This window comes from Parasteatoda tepidariorum, chromosome 6, assembly GCF_982258835.1.
Source record: "Parasteatoda tepidariorum strain Cologne lab strain chromosome 6, Ptep-v5.0, whole genome shotgun sequence".
In the NCBI taxonomy this organism is placed as follows: Eukaryota; Metazoa; Arthropoda; class Arachnida; order Araneae; family Theridiidae; genus Parasteatoda; species Parasteatoda tepidariorum.
This window is the reverse complement of record NC_141760.1, coordinates 62,888,808-62,911,053: the sequence shown is the minus strand read 5'-3', so window position 1 is coordinate 62,911,053 and position 22,246 is coordinate 62,888,808. Positions and strand designations below refer to the sequence as shown.

General features: G+C 27.4%; 1 protein-coding gene across 1 annotated transcript in view; it reads right to left on the bottom strand.

Annotated features, from left to right (window-relative positions):
* Positions 1-506: 506 nt before the first annotated feature.
* Positions 507-22,246, bottom strand: part of LOC107449350 (neuropeptide receptor 15-like) — an 82,324-nt gene continuing 60,584 nt past the window's right edge. Inside the window, exons 2-3 of the mRNA XM_021147456.4 lie at positions 7,706-7,952; positions 507-2,032 (exon numbers count right to left, since the gene is read on the bottom strand). Of these exons, the coding sequence (XP_021003115.3) occupies positions 1,589-2,032; positions 7,706-7,952 (691 nt within the window). The 3' untranslated portion in view covers positions 507-1,588. The remainder of the gene's footprint in view (positions 2,033-7,705; positions 7,953-22,246) is intronic.

Here is a 22,246-nt window from a genome sequence, read left to right as displayed (position 1 = left end):
TTTTTTGTAGCATTTCAGTGAAATTATTTGAATTTGAAAGTGAAATTAATAGTAAAATTGAATTTGAAAGCAACCCTTTGCATATTTTGTAACGTTTCTGGGTATTACTGAACTATAAAAAAGAAAACCAAATTCTGAGGGTTGTATATGCCAAGAAATAGGAGCTCAGAAAAGTTTCTAAAATCTAAAATATTTATTTTTAGAAACAAGTTTAAAAAATAACTCCTTAAATGTAAAACAATGACGACCGATAGAAAAAGAAATGAGCTAGTAAGTAGTTTGTGAATATGAGAACTATTAGTGGATTATTTCCTCTTTTAACTACCATTTCAACTTTAAAAACTCATGTCAAGAGAGTTTCTATATCATAATAAAATATTTCAGGTAAATATGAATATTTTACCTGCTGTAATTTCCTCATAAAACGATTGAAACAGAGAAATTTTACCATCCTTGTTTCAGTTTAGTGTCATTGTCTTCAAACAAGCAATTCAACCATTAAGTAATCTATTCGAAAACTTTATATAGCTGATTGATAAAAAGTTTCAGATGCAAATATATCCAAAGTTAATGAATACCAGGAATTAATCATTGATCACTTTGATTATTACAAAAAATATGGTCTAAATTTGATTGAAAATTACATTAGATTTTTCTCAAATATCAAATTTTTAGTATCTGCCATTTTCACACTTTGGCTCGGAAAGTTTTTATCTCGACAATCTAAATATACAGCCGAAGGTGAAGGTGTGACACATTTCTTCATACATTACTACAGAAGTGTTTGAGACGGATTGCAAGCAGGTGATGCATAAGTTATAATGTTTGCGAATACACTGTTAGAATTTCCATTATAAAATTACGGTGAAATTACTGGCAACAGTTTGTCCATCAGATAAACCGTAAAATTAACGAGTCGGAACATTTCTCTACCTTTACGGTTTACAACTGGTATGTTAAAAAAACACGAATACTAAACTATATAATTTTGTAATCATTTACAACTAGCATTGTTTCAAAACCGTAAAGTTTAAACTGAATTGAACTTTGGAGTTAGTTAATGTTAAGGAACGGATATCAGATATAGGTTATGGTTGAGTTGTATTTTGTCAAATGATCCGTAACATGTGGCATTGTGGTGTCAACATTATGATTCAAGCCCTCGTTCATCCAGTCATGAGATTAACAGAGTGGCTTTTCGGCTATAGTGACTTCATAAAGTAACTGACATCATAAGATGGGCCTAGTGGCATGGATGAATCTCTAGTTGTTTCACCATATTTGGTGAAAAAAATCAATGAGCAATTTTTCTCACAGTTAACACATTGATAACCATTTTTATTATGGTTATTTGACTGTATATGCTGAATATGGTAAAATAACGCTTAAATAAATTGTTATTTGAACTAGATATTTCTAACAGTGTGTGAGGAAAGATAAAGTTAGTGTTGCAAAGAATGTGTTGTAAAGGAGAATGACTTCATGAGATTAAAAGGTAAATAAAAAATAGTCCAATGAAAAATAAATTAATACCAGATGATAATTTCAAAAAATATAACAATAAATTACATTAGACTTTTCTTAAATATCAAATTTCCGTAACAGTCGTTTTTACACTTTTGCTTGGAAAATTCTTGCTTCTGCAACCAAGATATATAGCCGAAGGTAAAGGTGTGCCACGTTTCTTTTTGCAGCATGAAAGAAGTGTTTGAAACTTTTGCCTGAACTTCTGGCAAAATATGCTGTAAAGAAGAGGATTGCAAGCAGATGATGCATAAGCCATAATGTTTACAAATATGAGAAAAGACCAGGTTTCCTTGAATAGTGTTGATGAGAATGTGTTGTATAAGAGGAGGACTTGATGAGGAGAAAAGCTTAAGAAATAGACGGTGACACCAGCCACCAGCATTTTTATGACACCTTTTCTTGCTTTCATGGCTCCGGCAAATTTGTCTTTTCCAACATTTGGTTCCATAGCTCTTAAAGTTTCCGAACTGAATAACCGAAGTCCCATGCGGATGTACAATACAACCTGAAATAAAAGTAAATTTAAGTCAATGATAGTAATTTGATTGTTATGACTCATTATTCAATACTAAGATTAGTTAATCGCATCCGGATGTTGGGTCTCCATATTTATCTTAAGGGGACTGCAATTGAGGTGATTCGGGTCACTGTGACTGGCTCGTTGACGTCCGGGAATGACCACCGATGACAAGCTCGTCATCGAAGTGGACGGATCGGTGATGGATTTGGATATTCAGCAAGTTTAAAATATCTGGCAAGGTATCGGTGATTTTCTTTATTTGCCATCATACTTTTAGCGTCTGGCAGTCGAATGCTTGTTTACTTCCATAGTTGTCTTGTGTTTGTTATTAGAATACTTAGAGAAAGAAGAGTTTTCAACTTCCGAATCAGAAATGATAATTGAACATTACAGAAGTGAGTTTAATATTATTAATATTATTATTGATTTTAAAAGTCACAACAATATTATGATCAGTTGAATAATTTCAGTTTTTGAAAATTTTTGTCAGTTGAAGTAAAATCGTTGAACTAGCTGCTAAAAGGCAGTTCTTTTCGTTATCCAATTAAACTTTAATATGAAAATAAATAACTAAAAACTATTTCATGCTTGCAGTGATGGAATTATATAGATAGTTTATTATTGAACGAGGTGATGTCTCTTGTTTATTAATCCGATTGTGAACTGGAAACTAAATTCTTTTTATCACTGAATCCGTCAGTACGTCACAACAAAGTACGAAATGACTGGGATTATTGTGATAGAATACGTATGCTCGATTTGCTTTTTTTTTAAAATTGATTTCTAACTAGCGAAAAAATTAATTATTAATTTCTAATGTTACTTATTATATTACAATTTAAAATAATTTTTTTTATTTCTTTAACCAATATTTAGCCCGATTTTTTATACTCTTGTGATGTATCTATCTTACTGTACAAAATACTATTGCGTATGTATGCAGATTGCTACTGAATACTAAACACAACTAAATGTTTAATGTATCATTCCTGAAAAGTTATAGAGTCATTACTTTATTTTATAAATGATTTTTTCCCCAGAAAAAGTCAAATCACCAGATCTTACCCCTACACACTGTAAAAAAAAAATCAATCAAATTTCGGTGAATGTACCGGAACCCAGGGTCAGTACTTTTTATCGCAAAATCCATTATTACCGTAAAGTTTTACGAAACAAAAAATTTTTATATCGTAATTTTTACCAGTAATATTTATTGTAAAATCACTGTTAAATGAATCACTGAGTTATTACTGTAAAATGTACGGTATAAAATGTTACGAAAAAAAAAAGATATTACGGATGATGCACCCAGAGTGCCGGTTTTCTTTTCCGGAATTAAATCCGGAATTTTTTACAGTGTAGTAAAATCTGTCTCATTCAAGTCTGTCTGCTAGAAAGCAGAATTAATTTCGTCAGAATCGAGCAACCCGGTTTCATCCCACTACTTATACTACCCGGTATTTCCTACTCTTCCGTAAATAAAGAAATGTGGAAATTTAAACTGTGTTTTTGTTCCTTTTTTTGAGATAAAGAAATAAAACAAGGTAGATCTTGTATTTGTAAAATTTTTTTTCTTCTAATGTTTCTAAATATTAAGCGAAATTAAAACCAAAATCTGATTTTCGTTTGATTTTTGTGTAAACTTAACATATAACGATCTAGATTATCATGTTTCGTAATTATTATAAAAATACATTCTCATCTTCTTTTACATAAAGCAATCTCTCTTTGTGCAAGATATACTCTGAAATACTCTAAAAACACTCTTTGTGAAACAAATGAGTATTTTGCATTTAAAAAATAATCTTTCATATTTTATTTTTTAATTGATCGTTTATGCATTTTACCGCAAATATCCAATGATAAAACTAAACTAGTTTCTCATTTGAATTAAAAGGTTTTGGGTAATATAAAGCACATTTTTAAATTATTGAGGAAAGGATATTTTGGTGAAAAACGTCACAACTTCCATGATAATAAGATGTCAATGTATATTGTACTGTTATCCAGTTGCAATTTTAAAAACTTATCTGTAAACAATTTGGTTAAAAAAATGTCAAAAAGCGTGACTTATCACTATAAGACCTCAAATCTTTCAACTGTTTAAGCAATATACTTTTTAAAAAGTAAAACTCTTAAATAACAGTAATTATTTTATCAGATGTTAGTATTAATAATACTTTGCGATGGTAAATAATGGTAAAGCAGTGTTTCACTTCATATATTCTTACTCTAATATAAATGTAAATAAATGGAAATAAATAAGAAACGCATAAATTAAATGTTCAGTCCTCTCTCGACCTTTAATTAAAAGATTTAAAAGTTACATGTCTGTGTTAATGAAAGCATGGAAGCGATAGTTTAGATAAAATAAAATTTATAGCAGAGAATAACGTTAACAAATGATTTGGGAAGAGAATAAATTTATTCTATTATTTCTAGTTTTTAGATCATTACTTACACCAGTTTATTTATATTTTTAATAAAACGGGATATTAAAAAGCAGTACTAGATCTATATCACAATGAATTACTTCATTGAAAAATTCATTTCCATTAAAGTTAACTGAAATTAGTTCAAATTTGGGAATTCTTTAATTGAATGATTTCTTAGAAATGTCATTTTGGGTATCAATAAAGTAAAATTAAAATAAAAACGATTTTGTCTTCAGCAACACAGAAGGCAAGTCAAATTTATTTTAAAAAATAACAAGGACAATCATTTAATATTTGTAAAAGATTTAACAATTTTCCAAAATACATTGTCCACCATTTTATAAAAAAGGAAATATGGCGTTAGTTCAAAATTCAGGTTTATTTTATCGAATCAGCTGTTTAGATATGTTAAAACTATTTTATCTTAATGGACATGAAGTCAAATTTAATTTATTAAAAGAAAAAAGGACAACTATTTAATGATTTTTAAACTAGTTAGCAGTTTTTCCTGAAAATATTGACCACTATTTCATGGAAAAATATTATGTGAGTTCAAAAAATATCATTATTTTAAATCAAAATATCATGATAGTTTAAATAATACCACTATTTTATAGAACCAATTGTTTTATGTATTAATAAAATAATATTTATGTTAAAGCAATTTATCTTAAACAACACTGAAATCAAGTATAACTTATTTAGAGAAACAGGGACAAATATTAAAAAGACATTTTAAAACAGTTTCCAATTCACACAAAAATAAAGTGCAATTACTTAGAAAATTTTAACTCTTCCACGTAACAGTAAGCAAAATAATTTCCATAGATTTCACTGAATTTAAACATGATATATTATTGCAGTTTCATCTGAAAGGTTTGCTAATTTTGAAATATGGCTAACTGGTCAACTGCGAATTTATTTAATTTTTATTTCAGTAAAATAATAGTATGAAAGGTCAAATGTTTATAGAAAACATTTTACTGCAACTGGTCTAATTTGAGAGACTTAAAGACAATATTCTTACTTAAAAATAATTGTCACGAGAAAATAATTTCAGTTTAGTTAAAAAGGGGAGAAAATTTTTTACAGTACTTATGATCAGTCATTATGGTGCATTGTGGGAATTTCGCGGAAATTGTTATGTAAAACAAATCATTTTGCTAGCAAAAATATTTTGATTTTATTGCAAGTTTCATAAATTGAGCACTAACGTCGGTAATACTTGATAAAAAAAAATTAAACCCAATAAAATAATGAAATTGTTAAACTATTTTAATGCTGATTTACTTCTTAAAATAATTATTTGTGTCACGGCACAATGCGTAAAAATTATAATAATATAATTATAAAATAAAGCTTATTAATCTATCTAGATTTTTCAAGATTTTAGATTATAATATTTAAATCCGTATAAATTTATCAAATATTTCTTATCAAAATTTGAATGCTAAACAGATTTTTGTATTAAAAAATGCTTATTAAAAATAATGAATATTAAACATCTTGTTTTCTGTAGCTAATATTAAATCTGTGAGAAATGAGACTAGTAGCACAGATGTATAAGATAAATGCAAATATATTGAAGTACATTTTTGTATTTTAAACGAAACAAATATTATGTAAAATGTGTAAAATTTCATGCTTGAAAGGAAAGTAAAAATAATCCAACAGAAAAGCGCATAGTAAGGAATCTTTTTCGCATTATAAATAAGGCTTCTAGTTTCAAAACAAGTATATAAAAACTTACATTTATTATACTTAAATTTAAGCTTCTGTATTTAAGATAATTATTCATAGAGATTTAGTTTAGCTTAGTGGATTCAGTTTAATTTATTAGCGAAAAAAATATTAATGGGATGAGTTAAAACATAACGTATTATATATTAACCGTTTCACTTGATTGCTTATGAGGGCTAGTTGGAGTGCTGTTAATCTAGAAAGTTCTAATTTTAGCTTGTAGGAGGAAATTAAAAGCTAAGTTTTCTGATTACTACAAGTAGAATTTATCTGCAATCGAAATGTTTCCTACATAAATCAGTAGGTTAATACTCTAAAAGATTCATGTAAAATTCGAACTATTGACTGTTAATTTATACGGGTAGCTCTAATTTTTGAGAAAAAAAGTCCAGTGACCGCAATCGTGATGAACAATATAATTGACCGTTAATTTATACAGTAAGCTATTTGACAGAAAAATTATTATTTATTTCCCTAAGAGTTCTAAATTGTGACAAACTTCACTAAAATTATTATAATTGACTGTTAAAGTATACGGTTATTATGTAAAGTTTCTAACTCAATTAGGGAGTGTGCACACTTTTCCATGGTGGTTTCAGCATCATGATGCGGACTCAAAGGTTCGGGTTCAAACTCAATCAGTGCCAAAGAACATCTCTCTCCTGCATTCTATCTTCGATAATGAATTGATCGTTGACAACGGTTACGCAACTCTTACACTCTTCTGCAGATGGCAGCACTACAATATTGCGCTTCGTGCCACGGTTCGCTTTAATTCGACAAACAAATTGGCCGAGTCTCAAAGAATGTTCAGGTCCGAATTGAATATAACTTTTATGATAATAAAATTAATTTAACGTCAGTAGTCATGCTTTTTCAAAGAAAAAACTTACAAGTAGACCTGTATATTTACGGTCATGATAGATTTAGTTGGATGTTATTTTTACGGTCAATGGCTGAAGCAATTTTTGCCGGACCCTAACCGTAATCTAGCGGTGAAATTTCTTGGAGTTAAGTGAAGAAAATTATGCAATATGATAAATTTTTAATTCTCTTTGACACCCAATTAAAACGAAACACATTTAGCTTATTACTTTCACTGAAATTTTTTTTGACGATGATTGCCTTTTGTTTTAGATTAGGAAAAAAAAAGCAGAAATATTTTAATAATCGGATCATTATGATCCCTTAACAATGTAGTTTTGAAAACTTTATTTTTGTATTTCATAACTGCTTAAGTTGTTCAAATTTAAGCTTTTATTTTTGGAAAAATAATTTTTTTCGATGTAATTTATCCCATTTAGAAGTTCTTGTGAAATTGGGTAAAACACAATGGTTGGTATAACAATTAAACGGCATAATAATAAATTATAGTACTAAACCAATTAAATATAGTGTTAATTTTGAATATAACTTTTATTATGGTTTAAATAAAGCTTTTGTATTCAGAAACATTATGTTTATAAATATTGATTATATTTACCTGAAGCACTAGAGGGATGAGATAAAACAGAAAGAATTCACAATATTTGAAGATAACAAAATCTATCAAATCTGGGAATTGCATTACACATGGAGTAAATTCTTCATCTGCTGTCATTATAACATGGAACACAAGGTTAGGAGACGCACATATCATGGCTGCTGGCCATATGATGGAAATGACATGAAGTATTCTTGTCCTGCAGCATACGATGTGAGCTTTGATAGGATGCATAATGGCGACATACCTGACAATAGATAGATTTATTAAATACAAATTCGAAACTGATTTTTTTTAATGTTAAAAGATGAAAAAGTAACAATGAGAAAAAAAGCATGGTCAAAATTACCAGAATATGGTAAAATATACCGTGATTCGGGCTCTAAGGGAACACCAAAAAAGCTTGGTAATTTTAACTGAAGCGCTTTGGTAATGATTTGGTAAAATTAACAATGAAGTATGGTTTCATAATAAATTATAAAATTTTGTAATTTTATTATGATATCTTAGAACATGGCAGAAAAACCATCCAATCGGTTAAATCTACTTTTCAGGTTTGTATACTTACTAAATGTGTAATAATAAGAACTATGATTTTGAGAACCAGAATTTTCTATAAACCATTATCATATAAACGGAAAATTATCAAATGGATAATTTAAATACCGTATATTTTGGTTTTATTACCCAAAATTTATCCACACTTGAGGTTGTTTTGTGGTTGATGGAAATCTACTTTGGAACAACCAGTTTAGGTAGGTTATTTTTGAGGTGAATTGATTACTTTTTCTACAATTCAAGCAAATGCGTACATTTGAGGTGTGAATAATTTCCACCGATTTCAAACTAAAATTACTTCTGAGTTATATATGAGGTAGATTTTGAAAAATGCAAATGAGGTTGAAATTAATACTTATTGAGGTTATTTTTGGTCCAAAACATAACCTCATTTTTTACTTCAGGTGCAATTTCTCCCATCTGTCCACTTCACATCAACCTCAAAAACATCTTATTAATTTTTACACCTTATTTTCCTTAAAAACACTTCATTATTGTTTATAAAAACACCTTACTTAAGGTTCACCATACAGTACCATAATTTCACCAGAATTTTTTTCTCCTGTGTATAATCAATGTATTAGATTATTTCCTTTTCTAAATTAGATAAGCTTTTTCTATAGAATCGATGAGGATTATGATCTTAAATTACCTTCTTTTCTTACGATTTAAAATCATTTTTTAAAAAGCTATTAATACAGATTTAGAATTTCTTTAAAAAAGGGTAGAAGATAGTTTTTAAAATAATAACTCCTAACTACCTAATGACAAATTGAAATTATTTATCATGCATGCGATAATTTACACCATTACGAACGACATAGTTCAAGAGATATAGGAGCACATTCAGTCATTTTAATAATTTTATTCGTTATATTTGTTAATATAATCTGTGAACTAAAACAAAAGAAATGCATACGTCTAATGGTCTGAGCACGTTGCGTTAAAATTTGAATAGAAAAGTTTAAAGTAACTTTGTAGGTGGTGGATCTTATGCAAATGACAGGATAAAAAAATGACAGGATGCAAATGACAGGAAAATTTGCTTGCTGCCCCGTCGACGGTTAATTTCCAATTAAATTAATCGTTTCAAAATTGCTAAGAGTGTATAATTTATATCAAACATTCATAAGAATTAGCAAAACATAGCAACTGCAAATTTTAAGTTTTCTCTTAAAAGTAAGCATCTTAAAAGGAAAATTTTTTAAAATTTTAATCAGAAGCTTCACTATAATGCTCATTAAACCAATTTTTTAATCAATTATTTATAATTAATTTCCTATAGCATCCTAAGGGTCCACCACCAATTGAAATAATTTAAAAACACTTAGTTTTAGCACTCATAATCCACAAAGGTCAGATATAGACCACCCTTATTAGTTTTATTTTTGTATACCTATTATATAAATACAAGAGATTAAGAAAAATTAAATTATTCGTCTTATTTACAACGTGTTATTTCAATTCTGGCTATTTTAGAATATTTTAAAAATAACAAATTAAAAAAAAAAACACTTTTATAAATGTCTTAATAAAATATAATTTAATTTCTCTTCTGTAATTTATGCAATTTAGTAATTATATGCCTCTAATTATTTTTAATTAATATAATTATTAATATAAGCATGATTATAGATTTCATCCAGATTTAGTATCAATTGTATACTTTACGTCTATATCCCATAAGTTTACGACCATAAGTATACATTTAACATTTCCTAAAACTTAAAAGTTAGAAAAATAAGTATTTTGTCAACATTTATTTCTAAAAATTAGAGTTTTATAATTCCTCTGAGTCGATAATTATCGATCTAGAATATGTTTAAAGCAAAATTTAAAACTTATTAATAGAATTAGTTTTATTAGCAGTAAAAAGCAAATATATTGAATTATAGCTTAATTATTACCGCTATGTAAGTTATATTAGAAGGAGAAGCGAGTTTGCATTTTAATTAAAAATAATTAAAATGGTGTTCAGTTTCCCATACAAAGGAGTCAGGGAATATTTTAATAATAATTATTGAACGGAGTTGACTCTTTTTATTGGTTTTGAATTACGAGGTGAAATTAATGATATAGTGGTGTTTAGTAACCAAAACATCTAAGTAGTAACCGAGTACACCCGTATCTACTAGACGTAAACGAAAACCTAATTAATTTAGGTTTAAGGAAATATAAAATATTCATATCGATTTTCTTTTGAGTATAAAGATTAAAAATTAATCGATAATTATTCTTGCATATTTTTACACATGGTATTTTAATTCCATTTAAATTTTTTAGAAATATTTTATATGTTTTTCAGAAGAATAGATTGTAATTAAATATTTCGAAATATAATCACTTCCAATTATATATTTCTTGATAATTTTCCGTGATAAATTATACTTTTTAAATTGCAGAAAAGTCTCAATCAAGAAACTAAATAAAAGTTTGAATGCACCATAATAGATGCCATATGAATATAGTATCATTTAGTTTGAATGTTTTATAAAAAAAATGATTGATAGTCATATTTGTAATTGTGTGATATTTTAAATAAGCGCAGCTGATTTTAAAATAAAAAAAAATTAAATAAATAATTAATTTAACTAAAATTTCATTAGAAGAAGTTCGAAGTTAAATATATATTGTGAAAGAAAACATTGAGATTAAAAACATATGCATTAGATCAAGTTTTATGAGACTTAGATAAAACTTTGTACATTAGTCATTTCCTACTCTATTTTTCAATTTAATTTGGATTTTACATCCTTTACAACGGTTTACTGAAGTTCTCAATAAAATACTCTTCGTATTTTAAATAATATTTGATTAATAATATTTGATAATTTGTTTTTTAATTTTAAAACTTATAGTTAATTTAGCTGTTTTTTTTCAGTGAAAGTGGTAGAAAACTTAATTAACCGAGCAACATAGAAAAAATTGTTCAATGAAATGTAATAACAGCTATTATGCATAGTTAAAGATTTTATGGAGCATTGTATCGTGAATAATGTTGGTATCATTAAAAAATAACTCTTCACAATTTTAATAAAACTCAATAAATACAATAAAGGTTAGGATAAAGTTAATAGAGTGTAAATTATAAATATTAAAAAAATTATAAAAAAAATCACAGCTCTAAACTTACTAATTTAGAATTTAAAAAAAATTAAAATCAAATAAGACTGAATTCTTCAATTGGTTACGCTGACAAAACTACAAAAAATTAATAATGAATCTCAGTATTATTAAAAATTTTTTCTTATGATATTTCTAATAATAATTTATAAAACCGGAGGACTGGCAGATCTCTTATTTTGGTGATCGCCATATAGTTGTGGCTGAAATATTTATCTCCAGAGAAATTAATAAAATCGTTTAAGCAAAAATTTGATTTATTAAAGTAAGAGTTAGTATATTTAAGAAAATGGCCATATCCAAAATATACAAATCATAAAGACAAATTCCCTTAAAGGGATCAAGACAAAACACTCTCCTACATCGAGAGTTTTTGTTAACATGAATATATATAACAGTTGGGACAAATTTGAAATTGAAAGTGAATGAATTCATTCCTAACGGACATTAGAAACATTGAGAGGAGATCCCAAATTGGCGAAATATAACATAGCCAAAATAAAGTCAACCCCGCATAATCAATATTAGGTTTGAAAATACCTTGGCGATCGCGAATCGTCAACAAGACTGTGAGAATTATTATAATCATATAACTGAAACATACACCGAAGAGCCATTAGATTATGACCACCCTCCATCTATAACAATGGTCTCGCCCAGGTTTTCATGGTTTCTCGCCCAGGAACAATGTTTTCATGGGGCACATTAGGTTCCATAATCCTCATGGAACAATCCCTGACGTCTGTAAGCTACTTGAACATAATTGCAGATCAGGTTCACCCATTCATGGCAACAGTTTTTCCTGCGGGGGAAGGAGTTTACCAACAGGATAATGCACCATGTCATAAGGGTCGAATAGTCGAGGAACATTCCAGTGACTTTCAAATCATGTCTTGGCCCCCAAATTCACCTGACCTTAATCCAATAGAGCATTTGTGGTCCTACTTGGAAAACCAAATTCGTGCTGCCATGCTACCCCCTCGCAATGTGAGGGAATTGCAGGACCAGTTGGTGAGCGCTTGGTACCAGATATCTCAGACTACCTATCAGCACTTTGTGGAATCAATGCCACGGCGGGTGCTAGCAGTTTCGAGGGCTAAAGGTGGTCCTACATGTTATTAGCAGAGTGGTCGTAATGTAATGGCTCTTCGGTGAATTTGCAGTAAGAAATTAATAATAAAGAGTTATAAATAGATTTTTGTTTTCGATTAGGTGTGACAATGAATTAATGAGTCTACATTAATATTGAAATAAAAAGTTAGCCGTTACACTGATCGACAAGAAAAAAATAAAATATTTCATGTCTCGCTTTTATAAAGGTTAACTTATTGATTTAATTTAAATATAATTCGATTAATATGATTAGAAAAATAAGTTTAAGTTATTATAGATATTTTGTAAGGTTGGAAATATGTAATGCCAATTTCCACAGCTCTCTACTCGCTTCACTCGCCAACACCCGTTATTGTTTCTTATTCATCATTGTTTTTTTCCTTTTGAACGTCAAATTTTTCTAAACACAGAATATTTTACTTTTAAAATATATAATTATGTAGTTTTATGTTACATGTTAATCTTAACGATATGGATGATTACCTGGATTTGAAAAATAATAATAAGAACTGGAGAAAAAGTTTAATCTGAAGATCGCAGAATGTATGACTCAGTAAGGAGAAATAAATGAGAATTTTATTCGTTGAAGAAACCTTTAACATTTTAAATAGGGAACGTTTCGAATCTCACTTTATTATATTTGTCTTTATTTTTAAAAATTTCGTCATAAATTTTAAGATCTGGCAACACATGATCTTCATCTTACTCTCTCTCTCTCTTTTTACTACTTTTGATTGATATCTACTCAAGCACAATAGGTAACTAGGTAATATTTCAAGCAAAATAGCAGAAAAAAGTCACGAAAAAAAACATAAACTTGTAAAAATTTTAGAACAAATTGAAAATTTGGAAGCAAAATTTGCATTAATTTCTCAAATATCAATGGTACTTTCAGCACGTCAAATTTTAATTTTGTAGTTACATTTCAGCCAACTACAGATTAACTGAGCATGGTATTTTCCCCCTATAAGTTTAACAGCTAATAGTTTTCGAACTAGTTGTCGAATCTTAAATTTTTATTCCGTCATACTCCCTGCACTTTTTTCTACATACATAATTAATAATTTAATTTTCTAAATATTATAGATTTTGTTCAGCAAATTTACATAGATAAGTAAAAAAATAAACGCCTAAAATTGCAATAACTCTTCCTAATAAATTGGAATTAAAAAAAAAACTCTGTGTTAAGTAAATATGGCCCTCTGTATTAAGTAAATATGGTCTAAATAAATATGGCCCTTTCAGCAAACCAAATTTCAACTTCGAAGCTGCATTCCTGTAGCCTGTAACGTAAGTAAGATAAAGTAAAAATGATAAATAATTTAATAAATAAATAAATAAAAAATAAACACCTAAAACTGCAATAATTTTCGAATAAATAAAAATTTCGAAAAAAAAGACTGTTAAATTATAAATAAACATGGCCCTTTCAGCATACCAAGTTTAAGCTTCTAAGTTACAGTCCTGTAGCCTGTTGAGCGGTTCGTTTAGTGTTTTTTCTAACAGTTAATAATTGTAGAATGTCAATTTTTTTTATTTCATTGTACTTCCTATGCATTTTGAGACACGCCTTTGTAGTTTCAAATTTCTAAGTTTTATAGATTTTGCTTAGCAAAGACAATATAACGTAAATGAAAACCCTACCTGAAATTGAAGTAACTTTAAAATAAATAAGAATTTCGAAAAAATAGGATCTGTGTTAAGTTTATAAATATTCAAATATTCCTTTTCAGCATACCGAATTTCAACAGCGAAGTTTCATTTCTGTAGCTTGTTGAACGGCTCGTATGGTCTTTTTTTATAAAGCTAATAATTGTCGAATTTTAAATTTTTTTATTCCATCGTACTTCCTATGCATTTTGCAACACATTTTTGTTGTTTCAAATTGCTAAGTCTTATAGACTTTTCCAACAAAAAGACAAATGTAACGTAAAGAAAAAAAAATAAATAAATGAACCCCCCCCCCGCCTAAACTTTAAATAACTTTCGAATAAATAAGAATTTCGAAAAAAGAGCCCTGTGTTAAGTTCATAAATAAATATATAAAAATTTTATTTAATTGTAATTCCTGTGCATTTTGCAGCACATCTTTGTTGTTTCGAATTTCTAAGTTTTATAGATTTTGCGCAACAAAACAAAACGTAACGTTAAATTGGACACCAAAACACCGCAGTCGGATTTTGCGATATTTTAATAGAGAATTAATAAATTAATAATAACAATTAAATATAGTAATAAATATGAGTATTAAATCAACTATTAAATGTAAAATGTGGTATAATGAAGCAGTTAAAATCCACCATCTAATCAAAAAGTTATTTAATGACAAATTTATGAACGTGAAATTTTCGTTGAAACAAAAATTTATTTCATCAAATGGTTTTATTTAACAACTTTAAAACGTTGCTTCTTAAAACGTTTTCAGTGGTCACATCATAATTTAGCTTAATCTTTTTCTGAGTTTAACTTTTTCTGTTTTGTAACTATAAAACTAATATGAGGATATCCAATGAATAAAAGCAATCGTAAGATTGAAATACCCATGCAAAATTGAAAAGTTAAACTTTCATTATGTTATGCGTTGAAATAATTTCCACTCATATCTATTGACTTTGCTTTTTAGGTTTAATTAATTTCCTGCCTTATTGTGTTCCCACGCAATTTATGCTATTAGTATATTTTTTTACGTAATTAAGGATCCTACGCAACTACAAACAAAATTTAAATGCAAGAACAACAGAATTTAAGTTTTTATCCAAATTACAAGCTTCGAGAAAAAAAGTTCTTGCGAAATCATTATGCTTTTATGGATCTATTTCTATTTATGGTAGAAATTCTGGTAAATAAATCAAAAATTATGGTATTTAAATCACTCATATGGTAACTTACCCGCTTGTTATGGTGATGGTTTACTAGAAATTTTGGTCTTCAAAATTATAGTTCTCATTACCATACATTTAGTAAAAATACAAAACAAACAAATAGTTTTCGTGCCATACTGTGGAGTATCATGATATAATTACGAAAATGTTCTTCTGAACTATTATTTATTTTATAATTTAGTTGGTAATTTTTATCTTTTGATGTCTATGCCTTATACAAATTAGAACATAATTAGATCTTATAATTTTTTTTTTATAAATCAGAACTGAATCATGACTGAAATTATACAATTTCAGTCAATATTGTCAATCTTTGTTGTTTAAATTAGTACATTTACTAACAAACAGCATGATAATAAAGCCATACTTTATTTTTATATTTACCGCCTCGCTGGTAGGGTGGTGGGCCCATGTCCGAGAGGTCATGAGTTCAATCCCCGACAGCCGATGACTCCCTTTGTACAAAATGGTGAAAGGTGCATGCTAAATCTATCGGGTTTTCAAAGTCCTCCAAGTTTCCATAATAAATAAATACCTCTTGGGGTACTGGATCAGAGATTGATTGTGCTCTGGTTCAGGTCAAAATTACGATTTGCGGTGCGACATAAACAAAAAAAGTACCAAATAATTTTACCAAAAGTCATCACTAAAGTGCTACGGTTATTATTACCTTATTTTTTGGTGTTTAAATCGAGTCAGGAAACACGGTAAATTTTACCATATTCTGGTTTTTCTACTTTTGATCACATTTCTTTTTCACAACGTATTTTTAAAAGTTTATTGTACAAATATTTCGTTTTAAATTTCAAAAAGCTGAAGTAGAAACTTCAATTATTTATCTCTGACAACAGGGTGAAAACATAATTTCATTTAATTTCTCTGGTTAGAGAATAACGGTAATTTCTCTAACCAGAAATCATTTTACCGTATTTCTACTTTAGTAAAACTTGGCTTTCGGAAAAATCTTTTTTACTTTTACTCAATTTTTTGCTTTTCCCTTCTTTATTTATAATGACAAATTTCTTTTCGGCCAACCAAATAGTGAAACTATTGTGTATAACTATTGTACTATCAAATCAGAGAAAGTTCAATTTTTTTTAAAGTATCATTACCTACATTTTTTACACCAATACCGCTTTTTGTTGTTCTCCACTCAGTTTTAAATAATAAAAGACTCTTAAATGTCAAAAACATTTTTTTAAAGTCGTTCATCTGATATTTTCTAATTCAATTAAATTTTTTTAAAAATAATACAGCAGTTAATATTTTGCTAAAATTAAAAAAAAGTTAAACATTCTTTTTCCTAATCTTTTGCCAGTATCATTACACAATCGTCATTATTTATTCAAAAATCATTATAAATCTTCTTTCCACATAATGATAAAACAAACAAAATAACAAAAAGTATAGTATAGACAAAATGACTTTTCGAATCGCTGAAAAGTTGAAAAGTCATTTTATCCTCCGTCCATATCTTTTCAACCAATACCTATCTAGTTTTCTCTTTTGATTTGGAAACTTTTCCACCTCGTTGTGGTTTCCACCACCCACGCAGTTTATGAAAAATAAATAAATACGAGTTTAAAGTTACTCTAAAATGTCAAAGGAATATTTTCAAAGTTACAATAATGAAAAAGAATTTTTTTTTACTTTCAATTTTAAAAGATGTAAGACAAAAATTTATTATCTTTTGATAAAGAACAAAAATTGTTTATTATTTTAAATTTTCTAAAAAAAAAGAAAAAAAAAAAGCGAAATTAACTAAAAAGATCTCGGATTATTTATATTGAAATCTTTTACTATTTTAATAAATTACTGGAAATTACACTTGACTTATTATACATCACAGGAGAATAAAGCTTTGTTCGTTTCTATTTAACAAAATTATTACTGAATAATATATATTTCATTTACAACAATTCTTATTACATTTTAGGTGTTAGTGAAGAATCTATTTTAAGATAATTACATTTCTATTTTAAGCACGCAAGTTAAATTTAGATTTCTAAAATAAGAAATGATAAATTTGTGTGGGCGACGTTATATTTCGTTTTGCTTTAAATAATAAATGATTTGATTATTTCAAATTTATTTGAATGTTGAATTAGTTGAATTAATTGCTTTGTTTGCTGTGATAAATCTTTTATTTTGTGATCTGATAGTTTTTTATTCTTATGTGCATGAATTAAATTTCTTGAGGGTATCAAATACAGAGTATCAAATACATTTTTCAAAAGTATTTCTGCTATTTGATTTTATTGAGAGCAATTTTCTAAATCGATAGACATATAATATTTTAGGTTTTTGAACTCCACTGACACCGCGAATGAAAAAAACAGGAATTTATTTCAATGCAAATAATGTAATATTTTTTTCGATTTTCTTAAGTTCTCTTAAAACATGAATTCTTATTATTGCGATACATTTTATTTTGAAAAAAATCTCTATTTAGTTAAAGAAAATGTTTTCAGATTTAGCAAATATAAAAATTTTCATAAAGCATGTTTCAATAAAAATAAATTCATTAAAGGAAAAAGTATTTGAATATCTTCAGTCGGATGATTTTTGACAACTGTCATACTTGTAATTTTTCTTCTAAAGTAAGATGTACTTTAAGAAACTCAAAGCTTTTTGGATTAACTAAACAATAAAATTAATTAATAATGCGTACTTATGTATGATATACCTTAATGAAATAACATTTCAAGTATGATCTAGTTTCACGTGTTTTATAAAATTTATACAGACTATAACTAATATTTTTATTGTATTTATATTTGAATTATGTATAATTATACAAATATGCAATTATATATTTTATTTACTTAATTACGCATACAAGGAGAGAGTTCTGTAGAAAATATTTGATCATATTACGGTATAAAGCACTTGTACTTAGGGTACACTATGCGTAAAACCATTTTACCCTACATTCCATCTTTACAGTAAAATGTTATACCGTAATTTTTACAGTAATAATTATTGTAAAATCACTGCATCTCTCTTGTTAGATAAATATTGTAATTATTATAGTTTTTAAATAAATAATGTATTTATTGTATTATTAAATATCATTGTAAAAATTACGGTATTTCAGATTTTTTGTTTTGTAAAATGTTCCAGTAATAATTGATTTCACCCTAAAAAGTATCGAAAACTCAAATGCAGGTACTTTTTACCGTAATTTGACCCAGAATTTTTTTCAGTGTAGTTAAGATATAGTAAATTGAGTTTATCTCAATTTCAAATGTGGCAAAAAGTTAGCGCCTGCAAAATATTGTATATTATCATACCATTATAAACATAACACATTTCGTAGCTTTTTAATTTCGCTTAATTTTTAAATTTATCCATAGCTCTACAGCTTTTTTCCATAAAAATATATATCAAATATTTTTCGCAGAAATTACTTTTAGCAGAAATCTAATTCCATAGATAATCTTTCCTTAACTTGATAATTCATCAAGTTAAATATTCAATAGCGTTACAGGTTACCAAAATTAGCAACAATCACTGAGTTTTATTTTTCGATAAATATTTAAAATTGACTTGATATTTGATAAAAGACGCAATAATAGATCTCACATAGTATTGAGTGGTCGCTGCCTTCCCAACACTTATTAATCTAAACTTTAATAAAGCACGTCCATCGGTTCTAGTTTTCCGTAACGATCTTTACTCTAAAAATAAAAAAACCTCTGACTTATGACACTTCCGCAATCTTGAGTTATATTTCATTTATTTTGAGAATCATTTTTTCATGAAATCATGCGATTTGTAATGAAACACGAGCTCAAATATTTGACGAAAATGCTCCCTTAACTTTGGAACCTCCAGCAGTGCATTGCGGGAGATGGTTAATTAGAATGACGAATCTAGAATGGAGAGTAGACGATAGAAACTAGGATAACTGCACAAGTCGCTCGATCTGTACGGTGGTCAAGGAATTGGCTTCATACCAAGAAGATTCCTGGTTCGAATCCCGCTACTGTCCTGGATATAATTTATCTCTCTGTTTAATCCGTCCTTTTCCGTTGTTAGGTGATGTTGATCTACCTATATGGTTCCCACGTAAAAGTGAAAAACAATGGAGTCAGTTAGATACCATATGGCATCACGAGCGCTTCATGGTATCTTTTTGAAAAATCAAATAAAGTGGCAAAATATTTCCTTACTTTTGACGAAATTGATTTCTTCAAAAAAGTAGCGATAGTTATTTCGCTACTTTGACGAAATGTTCGCTCGGAGCATGTACCTGGAAATGGAGTCGTCAAAAACGAAGAAAGTGTTTCACAGTGAGTGTTGCCATAAAAAACGTTTTTTAACCAATTTTCCGTATTTAGAAAAGGCTGTAGAGATCTTCAGGTAAACTTCATAGAATTATACTGTTTTTAGAATAGAGATAATTTAATGAAAAAAAAAAGGAATCCAAAAATGATTCTTTATTCTATATTTACTCTGCATTTTCCCGGCAGAAATAAACAACCTTTGACGTTTCATTGTGACGTCACTTCTGTCCCTTATACCACAATATATAAACAGGAATATTTTACAAATAATGAATTTTTATTTACAGCATAGATGATAATTCTCTTCAACGATATTTATTTATTACATACGACTTAAAATGCGCTTTTCTTCTGTTATATTTTCACACAATTGAAATTAAGCTCTTGAGGTCACTAATTTGTAATTACAACAGATTAATTTGTGTCTTCAAATGTTTCATTTGTACATAAATTTTAATTATATTTAAAGAGATATATACCAGCTATTTTCAGTTTTTATTTGATTTCAAATGAAAAATGAGAAATATTTCGTACAAATTGCTAAGGGCATTGTTAGTTTATATTGATATATAATTATTTTTTGTAAACTAGAATAGGCTATTTATTATTTCTTTTTGAAAGAGTCCAATAGAATTTCCTATCATTTCTGACACAGTTTGGGGGCACATACAAAAGGAATAAAAAAGGAAAATTCAAGTGAGGTAAAAAAGAGAGGATGAAGTATAACATTTTGTTGAAGATCCAAATGTTAAGTACTCTAATATTTTATTCCCTGAAAAGTTTTTTTTAACAGAAATATACAGCAATGTTTGCAATTTAGACAGTTAATTTTAAAATAATTTCCTCAAAATTGTGTTTTTTCATTTGTTCATTTTAATAGTTAGTGACATTTTGTTCATTTTAATAGTTAGTGACATTTTGTTCATTTTAATAGTTAGGAGCATAAAATATACTGGTTCTGCTTGAAACACAGTTTACCTATTTTAAATCTACAGAAGCTGCTTATTTCTTCTTTAGAGTATGAGTCAAAGTTTGATTACTTTCTTAATTATTGGATTGCTTAAAAATGACTTATAATCCCTTGCATTATATCACATTAGAAGTGCTATTAAAGCAATAACTTTAGTTCTTTTTTAAAATTTCAATTCAAAATAATTTAAGTTATTAAAGTATAAATAATTACAGTTCTTTTAAAGTATGTATGTAATTGTGCAATTTAATTTTATCCGCTTCAAATAAACTCTGTAAATTCTTTCTATTATTTTGTACGAAGGAAATGTTGCAAATTCAAAGTTATTGCTAAAAAAAGAATCTTATTATTTTCTTTAGTTGCACGATAAATGCAAATTATTTTCGGTATAAAAACTTCTGTGATGTTATGAGATGTAATTTTATTTTTTAAATGAGAATTAAAATTAACTATTCTTATTTAGAATTGCATTGTATGTTTTCTTTAACAAAACTCGACGTTTGAGAATACTAAAATATATCTTCGGTGAATAGAGAACGTTTGTGCCACTTGCGTGCGAAAACTATATATATATATATATATATATATATATATATATATATATATATATATATATATATATATATATATATATATATATATATATATATATATATATATATATATATATATATATATATATATATATATATATATATATATATATATATATATATATATATATATATATATATATATATATATATATATATATATATATATATATATATATATATATATATATATATATATATATATATATATATATATATATATGTAGCTGAATAATGCAGCAGTTAGGTAGTTAGCACAGGTATAGTGCTTATGGATCCCGCATACAGCCCACGGCTGAAACCAGTATCTGTCCCGCATGCAGGTTTGACATGCTGAGTATCTGGAATTGTCACAATTTACAAATTGAGCTTATTTCAAAATTTGAAAGATGAATAAATCTTATTAAATAATATTTTGAAGATATTCAGTAATTGATCTATGTAATGATATTTAGCGTTTTAATTGTAATTAAGACTATAGTTTTTTTTAAAACGTTGAATATGTTATGTAATATGATAATATGGAAAAGCATACGTTATTGAGAATTATGCTTAACGACAATTTGTGATGTGATTTTTTTCCTGATTTCACGCGTTTTTTTATATAGGTATTAGCTAATAGTGTTTAAATTTTTTATGTTGTTTATGGTATTCATAGTACAAAACAATAAACTTAATCAATATAACATGACTGGAAAATTACGGCGAAAGAAAACACAATTGAATTGTACATTGATTACAAAGTGAATTTTTGAAAGGACGAAATTTTAGAAAAAAACTACTACTTTCTTAACTACTTGTAAGTGTTCTTTCCAATTCTAAAATTGACACAAAAAAGAAACTACGTAAAGATATTTTTAGTTCTCTTCTTAGAGATACTTTATCTTAAAACTTGCTCCTAATTTTTGTTGTTTTTTAACTCATCGAATTTTTTTTGAGTTAACGTTATTAGCATTTAAAAAACTATTCACAATAAGAACGGAATAAATAATATTTATCATTTTTAAAGAATT